Raw genomic sequence first — 23,464 nt, forward strand, 5'->3', positions numbered from 1 at the left:
GTATGTGTGTACATACTACATACTGACAAATGCCATAAGATGTACGAAAAGTAATTTTTGGTTAGATAAACGCGAACAAGTTGGAAGTGATCAAAGATGTTACATTCACTATCATAGAAAGTTTGAGCAAAACATTCATCACAATGTTCAATTTTCACAAAGATTGAAAATTAATCCTATTGCAAAAATCAATTTACCATTTTCTTTACCATGTTATGTAATTTTTTTAGTATTTCTAATCTTTTATATTAAAATTATTGTACCAATCGCATTAATCGTTTATTTTTAACTACAGTTTTTATACAGTAAACTTTATAAATAAAGTTAATAATAGGTGTTTACTATTATACGTGTTTGTATACTTACGTATGAATATGACAAACAACTCGCGATACAATGACTGAAGAAATGTCAAGTCCGCGCAATAATACCACTAATGAGAAGAGTTTATCATTATCGACGTCAGTAACATTTAAAAACAAACTAACTGTTCTATATAAACAAGGACAAAATAAACATGTTTTGTAGCTTTTATGACATGCGCAGTAGGATCTGTTCACTGATTTTAACCGGTTGACTCATTTTAGAGTTTCTCACGATTATTAGGTCTTCTATGAAACAATGTTACGTATATCCGCTAATTAACATAAAATACGCACGTTAGAAATTATCATTCGTTAAACATTTATTAAATTCATTTAAATATTCAATGAATTCGCACATAGAGAATATGGTATAATTAGCGGGTGTTTTGTAACATGAAAAAATACATCTTTAAAGAATTTTAATGTTGACTTTGATATTTGCTAACAAATTGCGTATAACCGTTTCCATTGATGAATTCCAGTGTGTATTATGCCTCCAGAGAATTTTTCCAAGTTAATTAAATTAGATACTTAAAATATATAATTTGTCTTATTATATTAAGCTAATTTCATTATTGCCCATTGACACAATTAGCACAGTTTCACAAACAACGTGTAAGAGAGTTTTGTTTTATCTTTCACCGATTATCAAAGTGAAAACTTTGTTTCATCATGTGAATATAATAATTCAAATTATATTAGTATTGAATTGCAGCGGAACTTTATTTTCAAAATATAAATTTACTATGAATTTTCTTTCCTATTATTTTGCTTATTATTTTGCTAGTTTTCAGTTTGAAGTTTATCTAAGGCATCGCGAAAATAGGTTTAAATTTGAATTAGGAGCATAACTTTCGCGAGTGCAGTAAAAGCGCACTTTTATTGAATAGAAATGAAACTCAATATATGTATCAAATCGGTCATTCAGTGGAAAGTGTGTATATTATTTAAGACAGATTGTGTTTGTCGAATAAAAGCAAAATAAAAAATCGAATTAGCTACTTGCTAAGTGTCATACGCATTGTCCACTTTTCATCTTTGTTTCTATTTATACTTAATATCACACAACATATGAAGTTTTCAACATTTGAAATTTTCTAAATACACATTAATATTCTATAATTTGTTGAAATTTCAAAGAAACATATAAGTTTTACTTATCAATCTCTTATTTATAAATAGGAATCAAGCTATAAAGTTTAAAATTTATTTAGAACGCTTATATCAGAATTTATCTATCAGATAATGTTGAGTGTTTTACTCAGAAAAATTCGTATTTTATTTTTCATATAAAATATTATTCATTATAGGAACACGCGTAATTCGCATATTTATATAATGATTTAATGATGAACAGCACGTGAATTTCCAATTATAAGGTACTACAAAGATATGCGACAATATCAATCATCTTGTTCATTAGAACAGCGATACTGAATGATAATGATAGGATGAGTCAAGTTTTATCATGACGACAGGAAAGATTGGACTACATGTATAAATGATAGCAGACCGACATAAAAAGAAAAAGAAATTTAATATTTACAAATATGTAATTGTTACACATCCGTTTATATAGGTGACTAATTGAATGTCGATTTCATAAAACTGTACAAACTATACACTTAACTTTTAATTACATTGGTATAGAATAACGTACATGTACACATAATGTATGTAGTAACATTTATTTTACAAAGATATATTTATTACTAGACTGCGGATGTTTATGCATTTATGGGATATTTAAATGTGCAAAAATGTACAGATATAATAATTATTCTAAGTGAAGTATTTGTTATAATTAGTCTGCGAATATTTGTGCAAATCCACATTTCTATGAACGCAACTAAAGGAATGAAACGTAAGCAGAGATTTGTTTCACTTTCACTGATACGTTCATTCCATACATTTTTGCATCTTGAAATTCTACATGAATGCATAAAAATTCACGGTCTAATTGCTATTTGGATATTTGGATGATGAAGCAAATCTCTATTTAGCTTCTACTTCTTTGATTTTGTTCACATATAAGTTTGAATAAAAATTCGTAGTCTATGTATTATTATAACATAATAATTATGTATAATACATATAGTATTCTATCAAAATATGTATCTTAATTCTATTTTAAAGAGATAATCTTATGATACTAACATCTGCTTTCTGACTTTTAAAGCTATTTTTTAATATGGCGACGAACAAGGTGGTCACAACGACCATGAACCGGATTAGGTAAATGTAAATACACTTATTATCGATTCAGTTAGTTTTGTAATGTAGTCGCAAGTAGCAATCTATGTACACGCCCAGAAGACAAGAATAGATACTAATTAAATAGAGCACGCGAATACACCCATCAAACTACCCCTGCTCTGTCTAGACACGCGTCTACTTAAGTAGTGTCAGGTTAAATTTCAACATTAACCAAACAAACCACATTAATGGCCTAAAATGTATAAGCGAACCATTCGTGTGCATTGCTAAAGAATTGTTTGCCGCTCCTTAATGAGGAACACATTCGTCAAAAGGATCAAAAGATAAAATCAAGGCATACAAGACATGGTCAATATTTCCCCGTAACAATAAAAATATCACATATGAGCTTTTTTTAGAACAATTCTTGGAATGAACAACAATATAGATCTCTATTATGTGTGTTCATCAACCTGTTGACAAGAACATACGAGTTAACTCAATAATTCCCTATTCTTTATATACAGTTTCGTTTTCTTGCAAATAGATTCTATCACATTTATTTTATTTCTACTATTAATTTATAATTTCATAGTAACAAAAAGTTTTTTTTAAAAGATGAACCGTTTAACAAATTATTTATGAAATATAATTGGAACTTGTATATCTTCCGTTAATAATTAGTATCATTTGATAGAACAAGTATTTAGAAAAAAAAGTTCTTTCTAAGGACAACACATTTTCATATTTAATCTAAAATTATTACTAATTCAGGGGTTTAAAAAGTTGTAAAGCATTTTTCATTGAAATTTATATTACGATAGCATATTTTCACAGTAGTATAAAAAATACAGGAATAAAGTAAAAAATTCAAAAATTTATATCCAATAGGTTATCTTATATTTCACGAGAAATTGTTTCCGGATTTACAGTTGGGATTAACATTGGAAACAATATTTAAAATAGATATTATTAATATGGATTTTCCCACTTTATTTTAAATACGTAGAATCAATATACCAGATCAGTGGGTCGAGATATATGAACTCCTATTCAGATTCATAAATATTTGTTCAACGACTTCGATTGACAAAATACAAAATTATATGCAACATTTATGGCAATATAGATCCTTATAATTATCATTAATTTTATATTATTTAATATAGTTCAGCATAAAAGGTAGGATAATAGTAAAGCGATTGAGAATTTATTATCAAAAGATATAAATCGTTCATTTTAAAGAGGAAAATTCAAATTTTGGTATCTTTAATTATACAAGGTGATTTATTCGATAAATTTGAATTATTTATAGGCTATATATCGTACGATGCTACACAAGACAAAACAAAACAAAATTTATGTGATTTCAAGGAGGACACGTGCTTTTCTCTATACCGTATTGTTTGAGCGAATGTGTTGCCAAGATCAACTTAGATGAAACGCTATATTTTTTCGGAAAATCAAAAGAGCATTATCTAATATAAATATATTAAGATACAATACATCTGAAGCATATATTTAAGCAAACAATTAGTTAACATAAAAATAATACTGAAAATGATCATTTTCATCAAATTAATTACGAATGCATTTTGTAACCTCTCGAACCACATTACAAAACGCGTAATTTACAAATCATGTGTAATTTATCTTATATAATTATAAAAGTTAACAACATTACCTAAAATAAAATTTTCATCACAGAAATCTCAATAAATATTCGCTGTTAACATGATATACCGTCAAAATATTGAATACGAACAAAACAAAAGCAATCATTGCATCGTACATCATTTTATCATTTTTAACATGAATAAATATTATTCGATATTAATAATATTATTAAATATTATTGTATATGTTGCTTACATGTGAAACAATTTATAATTAATTAAAAGTTGATAAGTTATCTTGTATACTCAAAAGAAAATGAATAATTGAAATTTTACTAATAGAAATGGATCTAAATATAATTAAATGAAATATAAATATAGAAGTAAACGCTTTGAAGATCTACCAATAACAATTAAGAATATATTACTTATAATAATAAAAACTTCGACTTCCCGGATTCGTTTCTCACGATAATCGACACAAGTACAAAATGTGGTTCCAGTAAAGTGTTGAAAACGTTATGCAATATTTCCTACTTACTATATATAAAAAGAATCGTTAGAATCACATTTCGATTACGTTATTCCCCTTGTTCCACGGTTATGTTTAAAAACGTATACATGGTACACGTCTGGCCTTTCCAACAACTAACCGGGGCCGCAATGACGACAATGAAATGCTCTCAAGTGAACGAGCGAGCGTGTACCGTTCGAATTTCACGCAGTAAGTGATCCGATTGGCTGACGCTCGGGGCAACCTCCAATCGCGGCCCAGCGTCCACGTGACGTCACGAGACGTCACGAGACGGTGTTATATACCGTCGCGCACCGCATCGTTCCGATCAGATCTCGGTTGGCTTTTGAAATGAGCGAAACGAGGTAATTTTCGGAGAGTTCTGGCAGCTCGCGCGCCCTTCGGCTGTGAGAGAAGCCGGGTGGTGGTTTTTCCCTTAGTTGAAACAAGTAGAAAGAAGCTAAATTACTCTTACAAGTCATCATTCGAATCCTAGCAACGCGGTTCAACGTCAAGAATTCTTTCATAAACTAGTCATCGAACGCGTCGCCGTTGTTAGTCGAGTGAACGTACGAGAACGAACAGCTGAATTGTACAAAGTGTTTCGTCGATAGCATGAGTTAAAAGGTGGGCCGGAATAGGTCGCGCAGAACATCGAATTAATATCCGTACAATTGGGTGCTCTGTAATCGAATTGAGGAGTTATACAGGACTTTCTAAGTCAAGACTTCACTCTCGTGTGATACTTTTGCTTGTAACTGACGAAGGCTTTGCGACACAATGCTGGAATAGAAGCTTAAGGAAGAGAAACAGAAATAGAAGACGTGAGAAGTAAGAAAGATAAAAAGTACTACAAGAGAAAGAGAGAGAGAAACAATAGACTGATAAGAGGCAAATTGCCATAAAGAAAAAATCGTTATATTTATTTCGCGTAGAATACAGACGCGTTCTGGTCGTTTGGTCTCTACGTTTTGGTTTTTATTTTTCTTCGGAAGCCGGCACAAGCGTTCTCGATATACCATTCGAGAGCCGCGGCACATAAACGGCTTAAAAATTAATTCCGAAAGTTCGAAATCCATTAAAGCGAAGCTCTCGAAGCTGTACCTGAGACTGAAACAGAAAAGAAAGATGGTCGGGAGCAATGGGACTATGATCGCCATTCGGCTTGTCCGTAGCAAATTGCGGAAACGGGAGGATCATTCGAATGCAGTACATCCGGAAGCGACCGTAGTTCAAACAGCAACATCGCCAGTCTCGACGATCGTCGAACCGTCTTATCCTGGTGAAGGTTGTTGCACGCAGACGTCAGTCACTACCACATCGACGGATCTGGGAAACAGCACAGCTGTTGAACAGGATAACGTCTATGCTACGGTCAATCCGGCAGATCAATTCGTCTGGCAGTTTCCGCCTCCTTATCCACCGCCTCATACACCGACGCAGTATACGTTGTACAACGACCAGGTTAGTACTATGTATAAACCCTGCTTTTTTACTTTATTTCCTCTCCCATTTTTTTTTTATTTCTCATCATGTGGTTCTTTTTTTTTTTTTTTTTCTTTGCTTCCTTGGAACTTGTAATCTTGAACGAAACGAAGACTACGCGTTTCTCCCTTCTAACTTCGCCCATATTCTCCTCTGTATACTTACATTGGCTGCGCTAACCAGTAGAGCCAGTATTACCAGATTTTACTGGTTTATTCTCTGACTACCAGGATTACTCGTATAATACTTAAGTTAATAGAACGATCCTTCTTTTTATGGAATTAGTTGCTACGTGTGAAAACTTGTTTGTATCTTGATCTTTTAGCGGGTAAAATTAAATGAAGAATATTGTGATACAGGATGTCATTAAGTAATGTAATTAAGGAGTAAGGTATTGGTGGGAAGTACATTGGTTTCGAAGGATAATAAAAAGTGGTTTAAACTATGTATATCGTAGTTGCTATGCCTATACTTGTGTATTCTAGAACTGATCGATCTTGTGTAGATATACATACATACATACATACATATTACTAATCTTCGTTTGCTTATATACGGTAGTATTAAAAACATTTCATTTGCTGGAAATCAATATTATGAATCGAAAATTACATTGAAAAACGAGCTAGAGGATAAAAGATTTGAAAAAAATAACGGAAATTCGAGCATATTTTAATAAAAGTAAAAGGTATCAAATGTACTATTATAATATTTGTTACTCGTTGCTTGCTTACCAGTGTTTACTTTATCAAAAGGATCTATATTATACTTATTGAAATTATAGATTACTTTTGTGAAAATCTTATTGCAATTTTTATTATCGTTTACATTTTCGAAACCTTCAATTCAAACAACTTTCTTAGAAACTTGTATCTGGTCAACTTGATGAACTGGATCTTGGGCCTTGAATGAATTCATATTATTTTTATAACGAACTTCATATAAAATAATATCGTCAAATCATCATATATTAACGTAACAACCAATATTTAAAAAAAAAACTTCTTATGTACTAAATTGTGACTATATCTATGCTTCGTTACAAATACAAATGAGATAACGATTACAATATATATATATCTTAACAACAAGACTTTAAATACATTTATTACAATTTTATTTATCTTTAGTCTATATCACATAAAATATTGCCAATCGTATTGTAGTTTCAAGTATATTAGTAATTTCGCGGTAGGTTCTCGCTAAAATTTACATCCATAAAATTATGAAAGCTTGTGCAATATGTTATTTATAGTAGATATAATGCATCAGCTATACATAATATATTATAACTGAAAAAGATATATCTGGTAACACTCCAGGATATACTTGGTAATGGCAAGACCTTTGAAAATTGTAAGTAGTTATTAATAATAGTCGATGGCGCTATCGATTGTCCAAGGACGAGGCATACGAGTAGACGGCCTGGCAAACGAGTTGTAAGGTCGAGGCTCAGTCCGAGGCTCGCCGCCAGAAAAATCCCAAACAATCGGCAACGTTGCCACTTTTGCTCTGCTTTGTTGCCGTTATGACACGTATGTTTCAGTTTCATGCTCCACTTACCAGTAAATCTCTACTGCTTTCTCATATATATATGTACATATCTTTTCTAGTTTTTGAACTATTTCTATTACCCCTATACTATTACGTGTCTCGTACAAGAATAGCCACAGTATTTCTATATTAAGCACCAAGTCTCGTTCGAATTTCAATTCTAGAATCGAACACTATACATATCGCAGATATACAGTGACTCGCGAAAGTGGTCGAAAGTCAAACACTTATCAGAGAAAATTTTTGTTATACAAGGCTTTTTGAAATTCCATTAACGCTGCAATGATATTACACTGGTAACATCTGAAACAAATCTGAAAATGTATATGAAAATTACGGGGCCATTTATTGCAAATATAGCATGAATAGTGATCTCAAACGTGTATTTAGCGTCAAAGATGGCGTCACTAAATATCATAACTTACTAACTGTGATGAAGGATTGACTGTTTGAATATTTTGGTTATCTTTATGAAAAATGTGTTTGGATAAAATATTTGAAATATCTTGTGGTTTATGTACACATTTTCAGATCTTACCAATATAAGTTTCAAATCGTACCAATATAATCACGATAATCGTGATTCCATGAATCACTATGTGTAAGTTTCTCCAAATTAGAAATCTTAAATTACTCCCATCATGGAATTACTTTAATCTAATCGCTCATTATCTAAACGATCAAAATGACATAAGTTTCCATGCTTGTGATATAAGATACTTACGTATGACGTACATAATTTCTTATGTACGATTAAAAACGTACACGAAGCTAGCCTGTCCTTTGTGGAAAAAAGATAAGATTGAACATTTTCAAGTTTCATACTCCGTCACGCAATTAGAATTCTGTAAGGCACGCTTAGCCATTCGCTGAATTTCACGAGTCTCGATACGAATCTTCATCGCATTTTAGAAAGCATCAAGTCGACCTCGGTTGTCAGTATATTTAAAATAATAAGAGGCATAGTAACGCTAACGGTAGTAGTTGAACTTTATTTCATATGTGTTAAAATCTTCGTTGTATTTGCCAGTTTATAACGGTGGTACGTAATGATCCTGTTCGTGTCAGCCGCATATATACAGTTAAGTAATATGAGAAAAAACATCCCAATATTTGAATTCGTTGAGCAACTTAACTGCTAATGTTATTCATTGTTGTCCTTAATGCCATATTCATCGTCTACATTTCATATACCTTGTGATTTTCCTAGAATATTGTATACAGCGCAACCGTCTTTTTTACATCAATCACCTTTTTTTGTAACCTTGTCTCAGTTATGTTAAAAATTCTGTTATACGTCAGTCATCTTATTTCTTATTAGACATTAACAAATATTTCTAACCTATTTGTTAAAGCTGAATTTTCACTCTCTTTCCTTATCTTTTATCTACCATATTCATTAATATTTATTTAAAATTTATGTGTAAGTCGATAAACATTCTCGAAGACAATTATATATATATAATGTTATTACTCGTGTTTGAATGGTGCCATCGGTGAATTATATGGACGTAGGTACTGTCGCAACGTTGAATTTTCCATTTGGCAAACCGCGAAAGCCACTATGTTTGGTGTTTTGAACGCATAGGCGCACCTAAAAACCCGCTTTTACCCCTCTGGCTGGCTCTAAATTTAGCGTAGGTGGGCGGCCACGACCGTTTGCCAAGCAGCAACAGGACTTCGGGCATAGGGTGCAGCTGTCTCGTAGACGGTGAAATAATGCGTCTCTCCTTGACGATATTGGCAATATTCCTGCGATTCTGTTACCTCGATTCGCCGAACCGATATTTTCATTCCCGACCTTTCTGTCTTTCGCGGTTCGTTTCTAAATGTCGATCGGGACACGAGGATTTCAGTTTCTTCTGCCCACGTATACATACATATCTGGTCATCTACCTCCGTCCAACGGTTTTCCTGTTCGCCTCCTCGTAATACACTACCGTTCAAAAGTATCCGCACATTGCTTATTTTTGACAAGATATATTTTATTCATAAAATTACAGTAATTGTATTCTTTATAATAATTACAGTCGTATGTAATATTTCTATTAATAATAGAATATTATGTTGCGTTTTTAAAAATACAATATGCAAAATTACTTAATTGTCGTTTAACTTTGTCAAATCTTGTAGAACGATTTTGTTACTTGGCAAACTCTTTATTTTTAGATTCTTTAATTTCCGAAGCTAGATTAAGAAACCTGTTCTAACCTGATTTGTTAATTTAAACAGTAAATATATGTGATATATATAAAAAGGACAAGACATGTTATTGCCATGTGTTCCAATAGGTAATTTAACTTTATAGTCAGTTGATTGCAAAGGTTGCATTTAGGTATCAACTTGTTATCTCGAGTCATCTGTTACTCAAAAATACAATATCTATATTCTTATAAAGATTATACATAATAAAAATGATAAATATTATAAGAATTTTTTTTCAGAGATCTTTTGCAGAATAATGTACTAAGTAACAATTTGTTTTATTACTTAATTTGTTCTTATATTTTATGAAGGAATTTACTGATACTCATATCTTGCATCTTGTGATATTTAAATTTTTGTTAATAATATTAATTCAATTGTGCAAACAAGCCTATAAAATCTTAGGAACGAAATTATTATATCTAAGCGATTAGAAATCTCAGTAAAACGAATTAATTTGCGCAATTCATCATTAATTTGCACGCTTTGATTAAATTCAAATATGGTTACAACTCAACTAAAGTGTCCGAATATTTGTGAACGATAGTGTATGTCGTATGTAGTTTCTCTGTCTCGCGGCTTCTACATAGCTCTACATAGCTCTGAATCCTGTCGGTCGGTTTCGTAACATCGCACCCGGATACACGACGTATCCTGCTTTTTCAGTCGACGCGTTCTCGTCTATTTCTATGCTTCATAGATCACTCTAATCGTATTGCTGCGTATTATGTATATCGTAAGTCGTAATTCTCATGTGGCCTTACTTCGTTACTCGTATGCCTGACTACGACATGGCTATCACATATTTTGTAAGCTGCGCCATATCTAACAATCAAAAGCGATAAATTTCAACCGCTGCCGAAAGATTTGTTAAAGCTTGCAAACGTCAAATTCAACAATACGGAACGTAGAATAAACTGGTAGAATTGAAGAAACTCACAAAGACATATTGAATTTGATTGATTATTTTTGAAGTTGAAACAATCAAGCGCACTTAAGATATAGTATAAGCAAACAATTCTTGTTATACATACTTAAATTATTACTCGTATTTTTAAACATTCTGTCTCGCAAGTCATTCTAAATAATGTGGTTAAGAGATTATTTAGTAACATTTATGTGCTATGTGCGACTGTTATTCAGTGGGGAATAAAATAATAATATATAGACGTAATATCATGTCTAATAAAACGACATAAAGTTTCAATTCTAGTCTATTACGTTGTTAAACAATGACACGCTCTATTGATTATATAACTTCGTGATGAGAGATTTCTTTCCAAAACGAACACTAATCTTCAGTAATTAAGAATAATATTCACGTTGAAAGGAAATATTGATGGGCTTTGAAAACGTTATTTCAAATTGTCTCAAACTACAACAGAAATCAACATCCAATATTTAAGAAAACGTAATACGTATTCAGTCGTTGAATACATCACGTTTGGTTAATTCCTGGAACAGCTAGTTCAACGGACAAAAGATATACAAAATCGTTGTAACAACTTCCAGGCAATGATTGGTGTATTCAAGCAGCTCTCATAAATATTTTTATTAAAAAAAGAAATCTATCTATATAAAAATACTGTACACAATATGGTTGTACAATGTTTTGATATTACCATTTTATTTACCCAAATATTGATCAAAATTATGATTATACATAAATCATTATACATATCCAGGCTTCCCACCTAACAGTGCTAACATATTCTGTGATTAAAAATACAGAAAAAGTTTGTATAATCTTTTAAAATGCTAATGTTAAGTATAATTCTCTGCTGGTTAGTGTAATAGCCAATTTAAAATAAGACGGTAAAATTGAAAGAAAAAACATAACATGTACTTAACTGCATGCATTATTGTATTTCAGGATACTCTTGTACACGCATTACCGTCGGATAGGCCTGGATTTGCAAAGGGCTTCCGTAAAAATATCGGGGGACGCTGGCGTCGCTTAGTGAAAAGGAAGCCGGAGACGGAGACTTGTGCCATTCCTCCTGAACTGAAGGATCAACTAAAAACAATTTACGTCTATTGACGATCAGCGTTAATGCGCCGTTGTCTATATTTTTACAAACCTTCCTCGGTAATCGATGCTTTCCTCTATGTAAGATAATAATTATATCAAGAAAGATAGAGATGACACAAGTTATGAAGGCAAAAGGAAACGAACGCGCAATGGGATAGTTCATAAAAAAAAAAAAAAAGACAAGTGAAAAATGTATTCATTTATGTAAGTGAAAACGTTTAGTGAGAAATTTCGAAAGGAATTGTAAAATAAAACAGAAATTTATTGTTCATAGCCCTCGCGAAACATATCAAAAAGTGCCTAAAGATGCGTTTTCGGACACATTAAAGATATACATAGGTATAGAAACAAAATGACCCTCTTCTGATATAGAATATTTCTGTAAAAAACAGCATTGGAATAACGATAGCCTGAATTATAATTGCATAAAATAACGTTAGCAATATTTACAGAGATATATAGAGAGAAAAAAATTATATTATCATAAATTTTGTGATGTTTTATCGTTGGCTATTTTAATAAGATGCCATGAATCGAAACGAAGAAAAAGTTTGAAATAACTGTCCCGCGTATTTAATTGCTCGGCTATGCGAAAGATTAAAAAATCCCTGGGCTTTGACACATAGGACAATGGCGTCAAGAACTCTATGAGACTGAACGTAAAGAGTACGACAACACGAGTTACCTCGTAGCTTTTCTTGAATACGTTTTTTCATGAATAATGCAACAAATTCATTTCAAATCACTAGTATTAACGTATACCTGAAATTTTATAACCTTCAGACTTGCCAAAACTTTTTCTTCTACATCCTATTTGGCAGCTCTGTTGTTACATGTAAATAGATGTATAAAGCAGTGAAAGTATGAAACTACTTTTAATTCTTATAATGGCCGATCGTTAAAGTAAGAACCTGAAATTTCCTTCGTACATACAATTTGGGGAGTTTAATGTGTTACACAGGAAAAAAACAGGATACGAAAGAATGCTAGTAAAAGGAAGTTACACCCAATTAGAATTATTCCCTGATCTTTAAAAATGGGAGTTACGTAGCATTTTGTTGTATACTTGTAACATAGGCCAATTTAAGATTCTTAATATCATTCGACAGCTCATATTGAGCTCAAACTATATACTAATATGGTATTTTAATTGTATTGTTGTATCAAGCAATACTTTGTCTCTGAGAAGTGGTCAAAATTTAATCGATAATAATTTAAACAAACAAAAGAATTCTATCTATAACGTCGTGCCACGCTTTAAATTTTAGCAAAGCTATTTGATTTTATGTTGGATGTATTTTCTGCACTTGCAGTTTTATGCAGTAAAATTGATAATTTATAATTGAGTGAAGCAGACAGAAATAACATACTATAAACATATTTAAAAGAAAGGAAAAAATGCATTACTTTCCAGTAAGCGTCAACGTTCCTTTACGGCTCGACCTTTTAATTCCTTATCGTAACTTTTTAGAATGTAAATAATATTATTGCATTGTTTGTTTATCATGAATGTGATGGCATAATGTTTGAACGTGATGCGGATAGTTTAAGAATCAATAACGTGCCTACGATTTTTATAAACGATGAAACACTGATGGAACTGCATCCGTCACCTAGTCACTTGATAATTATTGTTCAAAACTTGTATTGTAAACTTTTTGCCGCAGCTTGGATCTTTCCTCGTGAAAATCTGTCTGAATACAACAATATCAAATAAAGTATTCTAAAAGATATAATGCGTGTATACTTAATTACATCACCTAAAATATTCCAATTGTTATTTAACTATGAACGTATTTTAATAACCTACTGCTTCCTTTCCTCATTTCCAAAAACAAAAAAAGAACTGAGTATGAATTCGATTATTATGGCTGCTTTTAGGTTTCCCAATGACAGATAAGAAATAGATAACAGATCGATATCGAAATAGATATATTTCTAATATGCGATACTTTTTCTTCAAATGTGAAAATAAAAAAGAAGACAGAAATGTAGTATCAAATTTCTCTCTGAAAGTATTAAAATATAACTAAATCAATATCTGTCTTTTAATTGGTATAAGGCATTATATGTGTAAATCATTTTGCACAGTGTATTTTACGGTAAAAATCAATATTCTACAGAGGAATCGTATTCAACAGTATAAAACGAATAAAAGATGATTTATACGAATACTGAAACTTTAGAAAGAATATGTAATTCAATAATTTTTTAGAAATTATAATATTTGACAATATGTCCTATTGTATATAAGGAAATGTTTTATTATTATAAGTATTGTAATTTATGTAATTACTATTTACTATACTGATAGAATAATAAATACAGTATAGTATCTGCATTTAAAACATTGCATTTATACACATGTTATTTTGAAGCAAATGCATATATATGGCTGATTAAACATTTACTGTCCTCATGTGATCATAGCACGTGATCATTGCTAAAAAGATTCTAATAATTTCTTTGTTCACAGGAGTAGAATTCCGTAAATGTATAACACAACAGTAATATTAGGAAGAAGTAAGTGATACGTTGTATGAGTAATGACAGTAATATCATCAGTCTATATTTTTTCATACTTGTAGTATATTGATTTATACAAATAAAGGTTATGTTTCACTTTATTACATTACGTTTTTTAATGGTATTACCAAATTCATTTATGGTTACAAATACAATATTTTGATTATTGATTAAAAAGTTATTTTCTATATACAATATAAAAATGATGTTTTGCTTTAAACTATACATACAATTGTGTTTGTAGGCTACCGGAACACATTCTTAGTATCAAAAATGTCTAGCGCAATACAAAATAATTCTGTAGAATTTTCTATAAAAAAAAAATTGACAGATTCTTTAAATCCATCTTATATTGAAATTATAAATGAGTCATATATGCACAATGTTCCTAAAGGATCTGAAACACACTTTAAAGTAATTGTTGTTTCTGATAAGTTCAAAGATATACCATTAATTAAGGTGAGAATATTAAATGCAATAAAATTTTTAGTCAAATATTTAAAATAAGAGATTTTAAATTTTATCATTAGGCTAATACGTGTATTTTTATAAACTATATTTTTAAAATGACAAGAACTGTGCATGCTTATCACTTTTTATTTACCATTACTGTATACTGTATAGTAAAAGTTTAATTTTATCGATTTAGCGCCACCGAATGATAAATAAGTTATTGCAATCAGAGTTAGAAGGTGGCGTGCATGCATTATCAATTATAGTAAGTATTATTATAAAAATATTTTTATATAATATAAGAAGTTTAATATGGTAAAATTTGAATATACTTATATGTTTATCATTTATTTACAAAGGCCAAAACACTTGATCAATGGAAAGAGAAAAGTACTATAACTCCAAGTCCAGCTTGTAGAGGGGGTTTTGGAAAATGAACTTTTGAAATTTAAACATTGCATATTTATATCAAAAAGGATATCTGTTTATACCAATATTCGAACTTCAAATCGCGTACACGTAATATCTTCGTATTAGATGTGTTTTCTGAGGTTCTAATTTATGTGATAATTGTATGCAATTAAGGAAGTTAAAATAAGATAAATGTAAGCTTTAAAATTCATACTAATATAATTATTAATAATACTTAATCAGAACTGAAAGTAATTAAAAAAAAATAAAAAGTTACATTAATGTCATAAAGCAAAAGTATCCAGTCTTAATTTTCCCTCATTCTCAGTAAAATAAAGTATATCAGCCATGGATTGTTCTGCTATTGCTTCTTCTGCCCTATCATGCATCTGCAAAATACAAACGATTTGTGAAAAATTGTTCTGAAAAATGCAAAGCTTAATTTTTATTATTTTATTTTGTTTTTATCAATATAATACATACCCCTCTAAACGTAATATCTCCAGGAGGACATTTAAAGTTGGGTCCAAAATTAACAGAAACCGTAGCACTTTTATGAATAGAAACTGTGGGATAGTAAGCTCCTTTATTGACATCGATGAATGCTTCACCTTGATTTACTCCATTTTTGTAAAATATAATTTTGCTTCCTTCTAATGGTTTGAGAGCCTTAAGTGCTTCAGGTACTTGATCTTTTTCTTCGTAATACAGATGACTTTTAAATTTTACTAAGGGCTAATTTATAATCAATTAATTTATAATACGCGTATGAAAATATAATAAACAAACTTACATTTAGTCCTTACCCGATCCTTGTAGGTGTTTGGTAAATGTGAAGCATCATGTGTATCAGGTAAAATTAACAGAAATCCTAATGTATCTCCTTCTCCATAACCATTACTGTAATGTTTACCTTTACTTTCATGAAATCGTGTACCTTTTCTATCAATAATTATAATTTTGTATTTATATTTTTGAATAACAAATACCATTCTATATTGAAGTTATTTTATTAGACCATACCTAGATCTCCAAGAATATCCAAATTTATCATAACCAAGCGGAGCTTGTAAATTAGCATATTCTTGACCCCATCCTAACCTTGTAGCTGATCCTTCTGGCATTTCTTCAATAGTTGCTTCCCAGTACCATGTACCTCTACTCACATCTAAAGAGTAAGTAAGCAACGTGTGTAATATATAAAGTACAGAAGGATACAAAATGATTTAATGTATACTTATTGATGCAATTAATGGATATCTGATATAGTAGATCATGATTTTGACATACTATGAGTTGCTCTGACCATGCAATAGCCTTTCTCTCCAGTTACTGCTAGCCTGTCTTCTGAAATCCTAAGCTGTGGTGCTCGATCATGCAAAGCAAGTAAAACTGTACTTGGACTCAAGGCTCTGTACAGCCAACCAGGAATAGGTTTTCCAGCCCAATCGCTACTTTCATCAAATTCCTGTTAAATAATGTTGATAAATTTCATAATATACTAAAATTGTAAAATATACACTATGATGGCAAACCTGTCTGAAGGGAGCATGAGGGTCAGGTTCAGCAAGGATATATCGATAACCATCCTTATTGAAAGGATGCTCAAGAGGATATCCATGAGCAGGTAATTTAGGAGCTGTCATATCAGAACCTCTACCTTTTTTGCCAGGTCCTGTACCTGTTCCTTCTCCAGGAAACTTACGTTTTGCATTGCGACCACGAAAACCTCCACTAAGTGGTACTGTATATGCCATAGTTATGTTTATTAATCACTTAATAACTTTCAATGTTCAATGTATCATTATTAAATATATAAAACCGCATAAAAAGATAAGATAAAATAAGATTACATATGATTTTAACTATTCAATTTTTTCTTAATGAAACTAACGATTCAAAATACAACAATCTTTTAATATATATTAAAAACACAAAAATCACTATGTAAAATTTACTAAGTAGCTTAACCTATTCAAGTCATAGACATTCTACAATTAAGCAGGTTGTTGTATGATATCATGGGACTGATTAATATCTTGATAAGATAAGAAGTAACTAAAACAAAAAAGAGAAAAACTAACTATTAAGAATTTACTGATAAAAACGGATATTAATACATTACTAGAAATTAAATATGCAGCAATCTAATAAACATAACAGTAATTATAACATTAAATAAATTTGTTAATATGGCCATATTTTTTGGTATGTATATTTTTTAGTATATAACCCATGACTGATAATTAAACTTACCGACATGTTGAACACCCATTTCAGTTACTTTCAAATGACCACCTTTAATCATTGCTTCATAATTTGGTTTAATCATTTGGAGATCTGAACATATGAGTCCGAATAACTGACCATCTGAACTGCTTTCATCAATAGTGAATAATGTTCCAACATCTTTCAGCAATGCTCTATGTATCTATATTATATATATTAAATTATTAGTCATTTTCATTTTTGTATATAAAATAACTTCTAAATAATTTTAAGGAATGTATAATAGTAAATTTTTATCTTATTTATACTCAATCTCAAAAGTAAAAAAAGTATTTATTTTTATAGTTATATTCAAATAATTAAATTATTTAGTTGTATATTTGACTTACTGTTGCATGCCAAGATTGAGTTACTCTACGTGGCATTGTGGTCATGCTGTCCCAATGACATTCAATGAAAGGAATAATATCCTTATCTTTATGAAAAAATGTTTTTTGTTCATTTTCTTTTTGCGACATTTGTAGTAAATTTGCTATTGCTGTTACACACATTTGTGGAAATGCTATAAAGATCATATTCTTTTCAATGTTTGAGCTTTAACTCAGATATCAAATTATATATCATAAAATATGGTTAATATTCAAATGTATTCTTACGTGCTTGGTTTTTTTTGAAACTCTCTAAACCGGTTGGAGAACAATTCTTGCACATAAATATATAATTCATCATAAAGGGTACCAATTTACCTAGTTGATAACCAATGCAAGATTCATGAAACCATCTTGAACAACTAGCACATAATAGCTCTATAATGTTAAGATTTCTTTCTTTTGCGCTAAAAGAGTATAAACTTGTAAATCATTGATACTTGTTTTTTTTATATAATCTAACACAAACTTTAATAAATTACCAATAACAATTTCCAGCTTCATTGTTATTCGTTCGGCCATTAGGTTTCTCAGTGTTTTCTTCTGGTTTATTTTTTTGTTTACTTTTATCATCGCTCTTTGATTTTAACTTGTCATCAATGGACTCAAGTTGTGCTCCTTCTACTTTATCGATTGGACTACAAAAAATAGGTCTGTATGTAACTTAAAAACAGTTATAACCTCATTCAGTTCATAACCTCAAAAATATTTATTTTATCATGTGAACTTTAAATAAATATTTCTAAATTGAATTAAGCTTACAGAAAATCTACTATTAATATTACAAACTTATTGTTTATATAATTCTGGTAGATATTATAGGTATATGCTTTATAACTACCTTTCAGACTTTTCTTCTGACATTCTTTAAATTTATGTGTTTCTGTTACTTTTTAATTATTTATCTTAAAGTTTTCAGCGTAACAATATACAACAATACGTGCAGTATACAATATGTACATACTTTCTTCAGTTTACTTTTTGTTTGTTTGATAGAAGTTTTTAAAACTCGGTTTATAACCTGTATGTTGATTGTTCACTACCATCGATTGGGTACTATGGAGATTATCACACTATCTTATGTGGAAGATGTAAATAGTAAATATACACGATAAAAGTTATATAAATGATAAATATTATTATTTATATTCTACCTTTATTAGAACATAGACATATATTTATACAAAATTAAAATTTCATTTAACGTAAGTAAAATATATAATTATTACATCTAATACGAAGCTTACACTATAAATTTTATAATTTATTATGTTATCTGTATTACATTAATAAGTATATTATATTATAATAATATAGTATATTATAATAAAATATAATATATTATAGTAAATATAATATATTAATAAAATATAATATATTATAATAATTAATGTATATTAGAAAAATATATAAGTAACGAAAATACAATTGTACTTTTGTCATTATATGGCAATATCAATATTTATATATATACCATATTTCAAAATTATTTCAGATTGTACTAGTATATCTTGTATATCTTGTGAGGAGTAAAAAAGAACTATTATATAATATATATTCAGTTTATTTGCTTTTAATTCAGAAAATGATATTTTTTCTGAATTTACAATTATATTTACATATAAATAGAAGTTTGACTATATCTCATACTATTTAATGTTTTTACATGTTTGCTAATATTTTTTATTTTGATTCATTCTATTCATTACAGTTATGTATAATAACATATTTTCTTACATTTTCAGTTATTACATATATATAAACAGTTCCTTAAAAAGTTTAACCTTAAAAATGAAAAAAGATGTTTAATAATCTAATCTAATAGAAACACATAGAAACAAAGATTCCAGTGTAAAATTTGAGAGGAATAGAAGAAAAGTAATAAAAAAATTGTGACTATGCGAAATACTCTAACAAATATTGCAATCGACTTCGTGGCTATTACAATCAGAAAGATTCATCAATAAACGTGCGATAAGTTAATCCTTTGATATTCGACGAAAGTTCTACACACGAAGAGACGCTGTCATGTAATACAATTTTCATAACAGCATAATTATGCAGATATTCCAAAACCAAAAGTGAAATATCAAACTTTAAAGCTTAAAGTACAAAGTTACATATCAAGAATAACGTAAAGTAGGCAAAATATGTACGTAATAGTAGCGGGAACCGAATAATTTAGTGAACTAGAAGTTGCTGTGACAGGGGTTACATCTGTTTTGGCGCAGCGGTGTTCGATGTGGCGTCCTCTGGCGGTAAGCTCGGTTAGTAGAGCAGAAGAGATGGTGGGGAATAGAGTGTAGCAACGGAGCGTGCGTCTACGTCAGGAAAAGCTCTGAGCTTATTGGTCCCGGTCCATTGTTGCGTATTGATTGCTGCGGAGCGGTGGTATGGTCGTTGGGACACTCGGTCGTCCTCATCGCCGTCGTCGTCGTCGTCGTCGTCGGTGGTACAGTCGAGTAGGTTAAGAAAGCGGGACACGCGTACAGATAGATCAGTTTTCCGTGTCGTTGTGATCGAAAGCGCGTTTCGTCGCGTACGATCCATGGATCTGGGTTTACTATATAATATTTACACGTAAAATACAAGTATATATACATATTATATACGTATTTCTTCATATATACATATAATTACACTTACACCAACAAACTATACACTTACACATATACGTGATACACGCGAATCTTGTAAGTATATATGCGCGCGCGCGCATAATTATATACACGTATAAAACGTATAACACAAATGATACCAATTAAAAATTATTTACATATATGTACATCTATATAAATGTAGACACGTACACGCGCGCGCGCCTACATACACATTCTACGTATACATAAACATTTACTTATAAGTATATACACGTACATACGCGCGCGCGCGCGCATACATTCGCACTTACGCAGATACATTTGTACATATGTCATGTGTATGATTATACATATGTGATACAAATCAAATATACACATATATACAGGCTGATACGCACACATGTAATTAATATTACACATACATATATACACATACAGATTAATTTAATACAAAAGATACACACGCGTTGAAATACAGTTAAACATCGAACCACACGCACGCACGTATGTGTATATACGTGGACGCACGCGTATGTATATATCATCGTAGTGGTGTCAGTGGGTTGTTTTCTTGTTTTCTGTTTCTCCCCCTTTCGAGATTGGAACTACCTGCAGCATCAGCGGCGGCGGCGGCGGCATCAGCTGCCGCCGAGCGTGTCGAGACCGATTTTCACTGATACTCGGTCGCGATAAACGCGCTGGATAGTTCTCGAAAATAGTCTCGCGAATCTTAGCTCGAGGAGAGAACAATCGACAGGTACAGAGGGAAAGAGAGAGAGAGTGTGAGAGAGAGAGTGAGAGAGAGAGAGAGAGAGAGGAGAGTGGAACAGAGACAGAGTTAGAGAGAGAGGGAGAGGGAGAGAGAGAGGGAGAGAGGGAGAGACAGAGAGTAGAGAACATGTACGCCTGGAGAATCTCGACGAGCGAAGGGACTTGACTAATCGGGGCTAGTCGATCGAGAGTAGACAAAGATCGAAAGCTTTCATTGGTCCAGCGAAACGGAGAGAAGAAGCGCAAGACGAGAGTCGACCAGGCGACTCGAATGTAGAAAATTAGCGTCGCGATCGGTCGACCCATCATTTTCGCGACAGGGAAAGGACAGCTGAAACCGGGACGAACGAAACGAGGAGGCGAGAAAAGTGGACGAGATCGCAAACGAAAGAGTAGAAAAGTGAGAGATAAGACTGAGATAGAGAGTGTTGTGAAGTGAGAAAGAAAAACGAAAAGGGAGAAACAAGTGTGACGAACGCGATAAGAAAGAAGAGAAGGACTTGTGTCGAAGAGGAGAGGAACAAGAGGACAGGAGATTACATATAGGGGAAGCTCAGTGGAGAGAGAGGGGGAGTAAAGAGCGACGGTAGAAGTAGCCAGTAGAATCAGGTGGCAGTAGCAGTGGCAGTAGAAGCGGCGATAGAATCAGGATTGGTAGGCTTTGGTAACCGGTGAAGATAATTCCAAAGAGAGTAAGCGTGTTACGGGGGTGGGTGGGTGGGTGGTGATCGGTGCGTGCGTGCATCGTGCGTGCATCGTGCATCGTGCGTGCATCGTGCGTCGTGCGTGCGTGCGGCGTGCGTGCATAAACAAAAAAAAGAAAAAGAGGAGAAGGAAGAAGAAAAGGAGGAAAAGAAAGAAGGAAGAAGAGAAAGAAGGAGAAAGGAGCGAACAGTTAGTATAAGCGAAGACGATATTAAAATTAAGGGAGAAGAAAATAGGAGAAGAAGATTAGAGGAAAAGAAAGAAAGGTTGGTTAGTTGTTCGGTGGTAGTGGTGGTGGTATTATTGGTAGTGGTGGAGGTGGTGGTGGTGGTATTGGTAGTAGTAGTGGTGAGTGGGCGCAAACTGCGCGAAGCTAGTTCGTGGTTGAAAGCTGCAACGAAGCGCGAGGCGTGCAGAGTTGCAGCAGGAAATTATGAAGCGTATAAGGAGCGCCCCGTTGGCCGCCGCTTGTGATAGCTGCCGGTGAATGTGTGATCCGGGGGCAGCAGAGATCCACCGTAATGACGACCGAAGAGACGACCGAGCAGCCCCCGGTAGACGACTGCCTGAAGGAACGGAAATGGTGGTGCTTCCTGCTGTCGAGCATCTTCACTTTCCTTGCCGGGCTGCTGATCGTACTCCTCTGGCGTGCGTTCGCCTTCCTCTGCTGTCGCAAGGAACCCGAGTTCGCCCCAAATGACCCGAAACAGAAAGAGCAAAAGACGAGCCGCCAGGGCAAGGAGTTCGAGGGGACTTTTATGACCGAGGCCAAAGACTGGGCCGGTGAACTGATTTCTGGACAGACCACCACTGGACGTATTTTGGTGAGTTACTCTTCACCCGTTAATCTTCCTCTGCCTTTGCTTTTACTCCCTGTAAGCACGCGTATCTTTTGCTTTCTCGTATCTTTGGTTATTCTGGGTAACTTTGGAACGAGAGGGAGGGAGAGAGAGAGAGAGAGTGAACGAGCAAAGAAAGTGGGCAAAAGAGAGGGAGAGAGAGAGAGAGAGAGAGTGAACGAGCAAAGAAAGTGGGCAAAAAAGAGAGAGAGATAGAGAGATATTCGCAAATAAGTAAGCACAATTGTTTTTTAATTTTTGTTGTTTGCTCTTACTTTTGCAAGTTTCATTTAGCGATAATTTGAAATCTAATTTTTGCGATGTTTTGTCTAGATGGTTCCAATTTTCTAAGATTACTTATTACATCATTGAGTTTTAAACGATCCAGATTATTACGAGTAATAAACGACCCAGAAATATTACGAATACACTATGATTTGTTCCATTAATATACGTTTCTTCATTCTGCTTACGTTTACTTGGTAGTCTGACGCGATTGATCTCGATGAATTCTGTCGTCATCGGCATAAATCAT

The 23,464-nt window shown here is 32.3% G+C and overlaps 4 protein-coding genes across 20 annotated transcripts in view; 3 read left to right on the plus strand and 1 right to left on the minus strand.

Annotated features, from left to right (window-relative positions):
• LOC132905900 (uncharacterized) overlaps nucleotides 1-13,703 on the plus strand; it is a 66,385-nt gene extending 52,682 nt beyond the window's left edge. For all 5 annotated transcript variants that reach the window (XM_060957637.1, XM_060957638.1, XM_060957641.1 and 2 more), the window contains 2 exons: nucleotides 5,867-6,155; nucleotides 11,809-13,703. In XM_060957637.1, the coding sequence (XP_060813620.1) occupies nucleotides 5,867-6,155; nucleotides 11,809-11,976 (457 nt within the window). In that variant the 3' untranslated portion in view covers nucleotides 11,977-13,703. The remainder of the gene's footprint in view (nucleotides 1-5,866; nucleotides 6,156-11,808) is intronic.
• Nucleotides 13,704-13,858: 155 nt separating this feature from the next.
• Nucleotides 13,859-15,846, plus strand: LOC132905903 (DNA-binding transcriptional regulator BolA). 2 transcript variants are annotated; one of them, XR_009657882.1, is made up of 5 exons: nucleotides 13,859-14,490; nucleotides 14,738-14,952; nucleotides 15,143-15,211; nucleotides 15,306-15,551; nucleotides 15,686-15,846. XR_009657882.1 is itself a non-coding variant. In XM_060957644.1 (4 exons), exons 1-4 carry the CDS (start codon nucleotides 14,460-14,462, stop codon nucleotides 15,381-15,383), a joined length of 393 nt encoding a protein of 130 aa, XP_060813627.1. In that variant the 5' UTR covers nucleotides 13,859-14,459; the 3' UTR covers nucleotides 15,384-15,710. The 2 variants fall into 2 exon arrangements, 1 of the variants encoding a protein (XP_060813627.1); XM_060957644.1 differs by having other exon boundaries at nucleotides 15,306-15,710.
• Nucleotides 15,553-19,059, minus strand: LOC132905891 (set1/Ash2 histone methyltransferase complex subunit ASH2). 2 transcript variants are annotated; one of them, XM_060957619.1, is made up of 11 exons: nucleotides 18,856-19,056; nucleotides 18,497-18,652; nucleotides 18,243-18,421; nucleotides 17,976-18,148; nucleotides 17,614-17,788; nucleotides 16,893-17,101; nucleotides 16,648-16,825; nucleotides 16,381-16,525; nucleotides 16,164-16,299; nucleotides 15,841-16,092; nucleotides 15,553-15,746 (listed from the first exon to the last, which is right to left on the minus strand). In XM_060957619.1, the coding sequence occupies exons 1-11, from the start codon at nucleotides 18,876-18,878 to the stop codon at nucleotides 15,642-15,644; spliced, it is 1,731 nt and encodes a 576-aa protein (XP_060813602.1). In that variant the 5' UTR covers nucleotides 18,879-19,056; the 3' UTR covers nucleotides 15,553-15,641. The 2 variants fall into 2 exon arrangements, with proteins under 2 accessions (XP_060813602.1, XP_060813603.1); XM_060957620.1 differs by lacking the exon at nucleotides 15,553-15,746 and having other exon boundaries at nucleotides 15,926-16,092; nucleotides 16,151-16,299; nucleotides 18,856-19,059.
• Nucleotides 19,060-20,611: 1,552 nt separating this feature from the next.
• LOC132906053 (calcium-activated potassium channel slowpoke) overlaps nucleotides 20,612-23,464 on the plus strand; it is a 108,007-nt gene continuing 105,154 nt past the window's right edge. For all 11 annotated transcript variants that reach the window (XM_060957897.1, XM_060957894.1, XM_060957895.1 and 8 more), the window contains exons 1-2: nucleotides 20,612-21,435; nucleotides 21,510-22,914. In XM_060957897.1, coding sequence (XP_060813880.1) covers nucleotides 22,612-22,914 — 303 coding nt within the window. In that variant the 5' untranslated portion in view covers nucleotides 20,612-21,435; nucleotides 21,510-22,611. The remainder of the gene's footprint in view (nucleotides 21,436-21,509; nucleotides 22,915-23,464) is intronic.

Source organism: Bombus pascuorum, chromosome 4 (assembly GCF_905332965.1).
Source record: "Bombus pascuorum chromosome 4, iyBomPasc1.1, whole genome shotgun sequence".
Taxonomy (NCBI): domain Eukaryota; kingdom Metazoa; phylum Arthropoda; class Insecta; order Hymenoptera; family Apidae; genus Bombus; species Bombus pascuorum.

Bases quoted from the DNA above. Each gene is read 5' to 3' on its own strand.
- LOC132905903 (XM_060957644.1), top strand. From the start codon at position 14,460: ATGTATAACACAACAGTAATATTAGGAAGAA. The intron at 14,491-14,737 runs GTAAGTGATACG...TTGTGTTTGTAG, and splicing joins AACAGTAATATTAGGAAGAA to GCTACCGGAACACATTCTTA. The intron at 15,212-15,305 runs GTAAGTATTATT...TTATTTACAAAG, and splicing joins TGCATGCATTATCAATTATA to GCCAAAACACTTGATCAATG.
- LOC132905891 (XM_060957619.1), bottom strand. From the start codon at position 18,878: ATGTCAGAAGAAAAGTCTGAAAG. The intron at 18,422-18,496 runs GTAATTTATTAA...ATACTCTTTTAG, and splicing joins GAAGCTGGAAATTGTTATTG to CGCAAAAGAAAGAAATCTTA. The intron at 16,526-16,647 runs GTATGTCAAAAT...CTTACTCTTTAG, and splicing joins CATGGTCAGAGCAACTCATA to ATGTGAGTAGAGGTACATGG.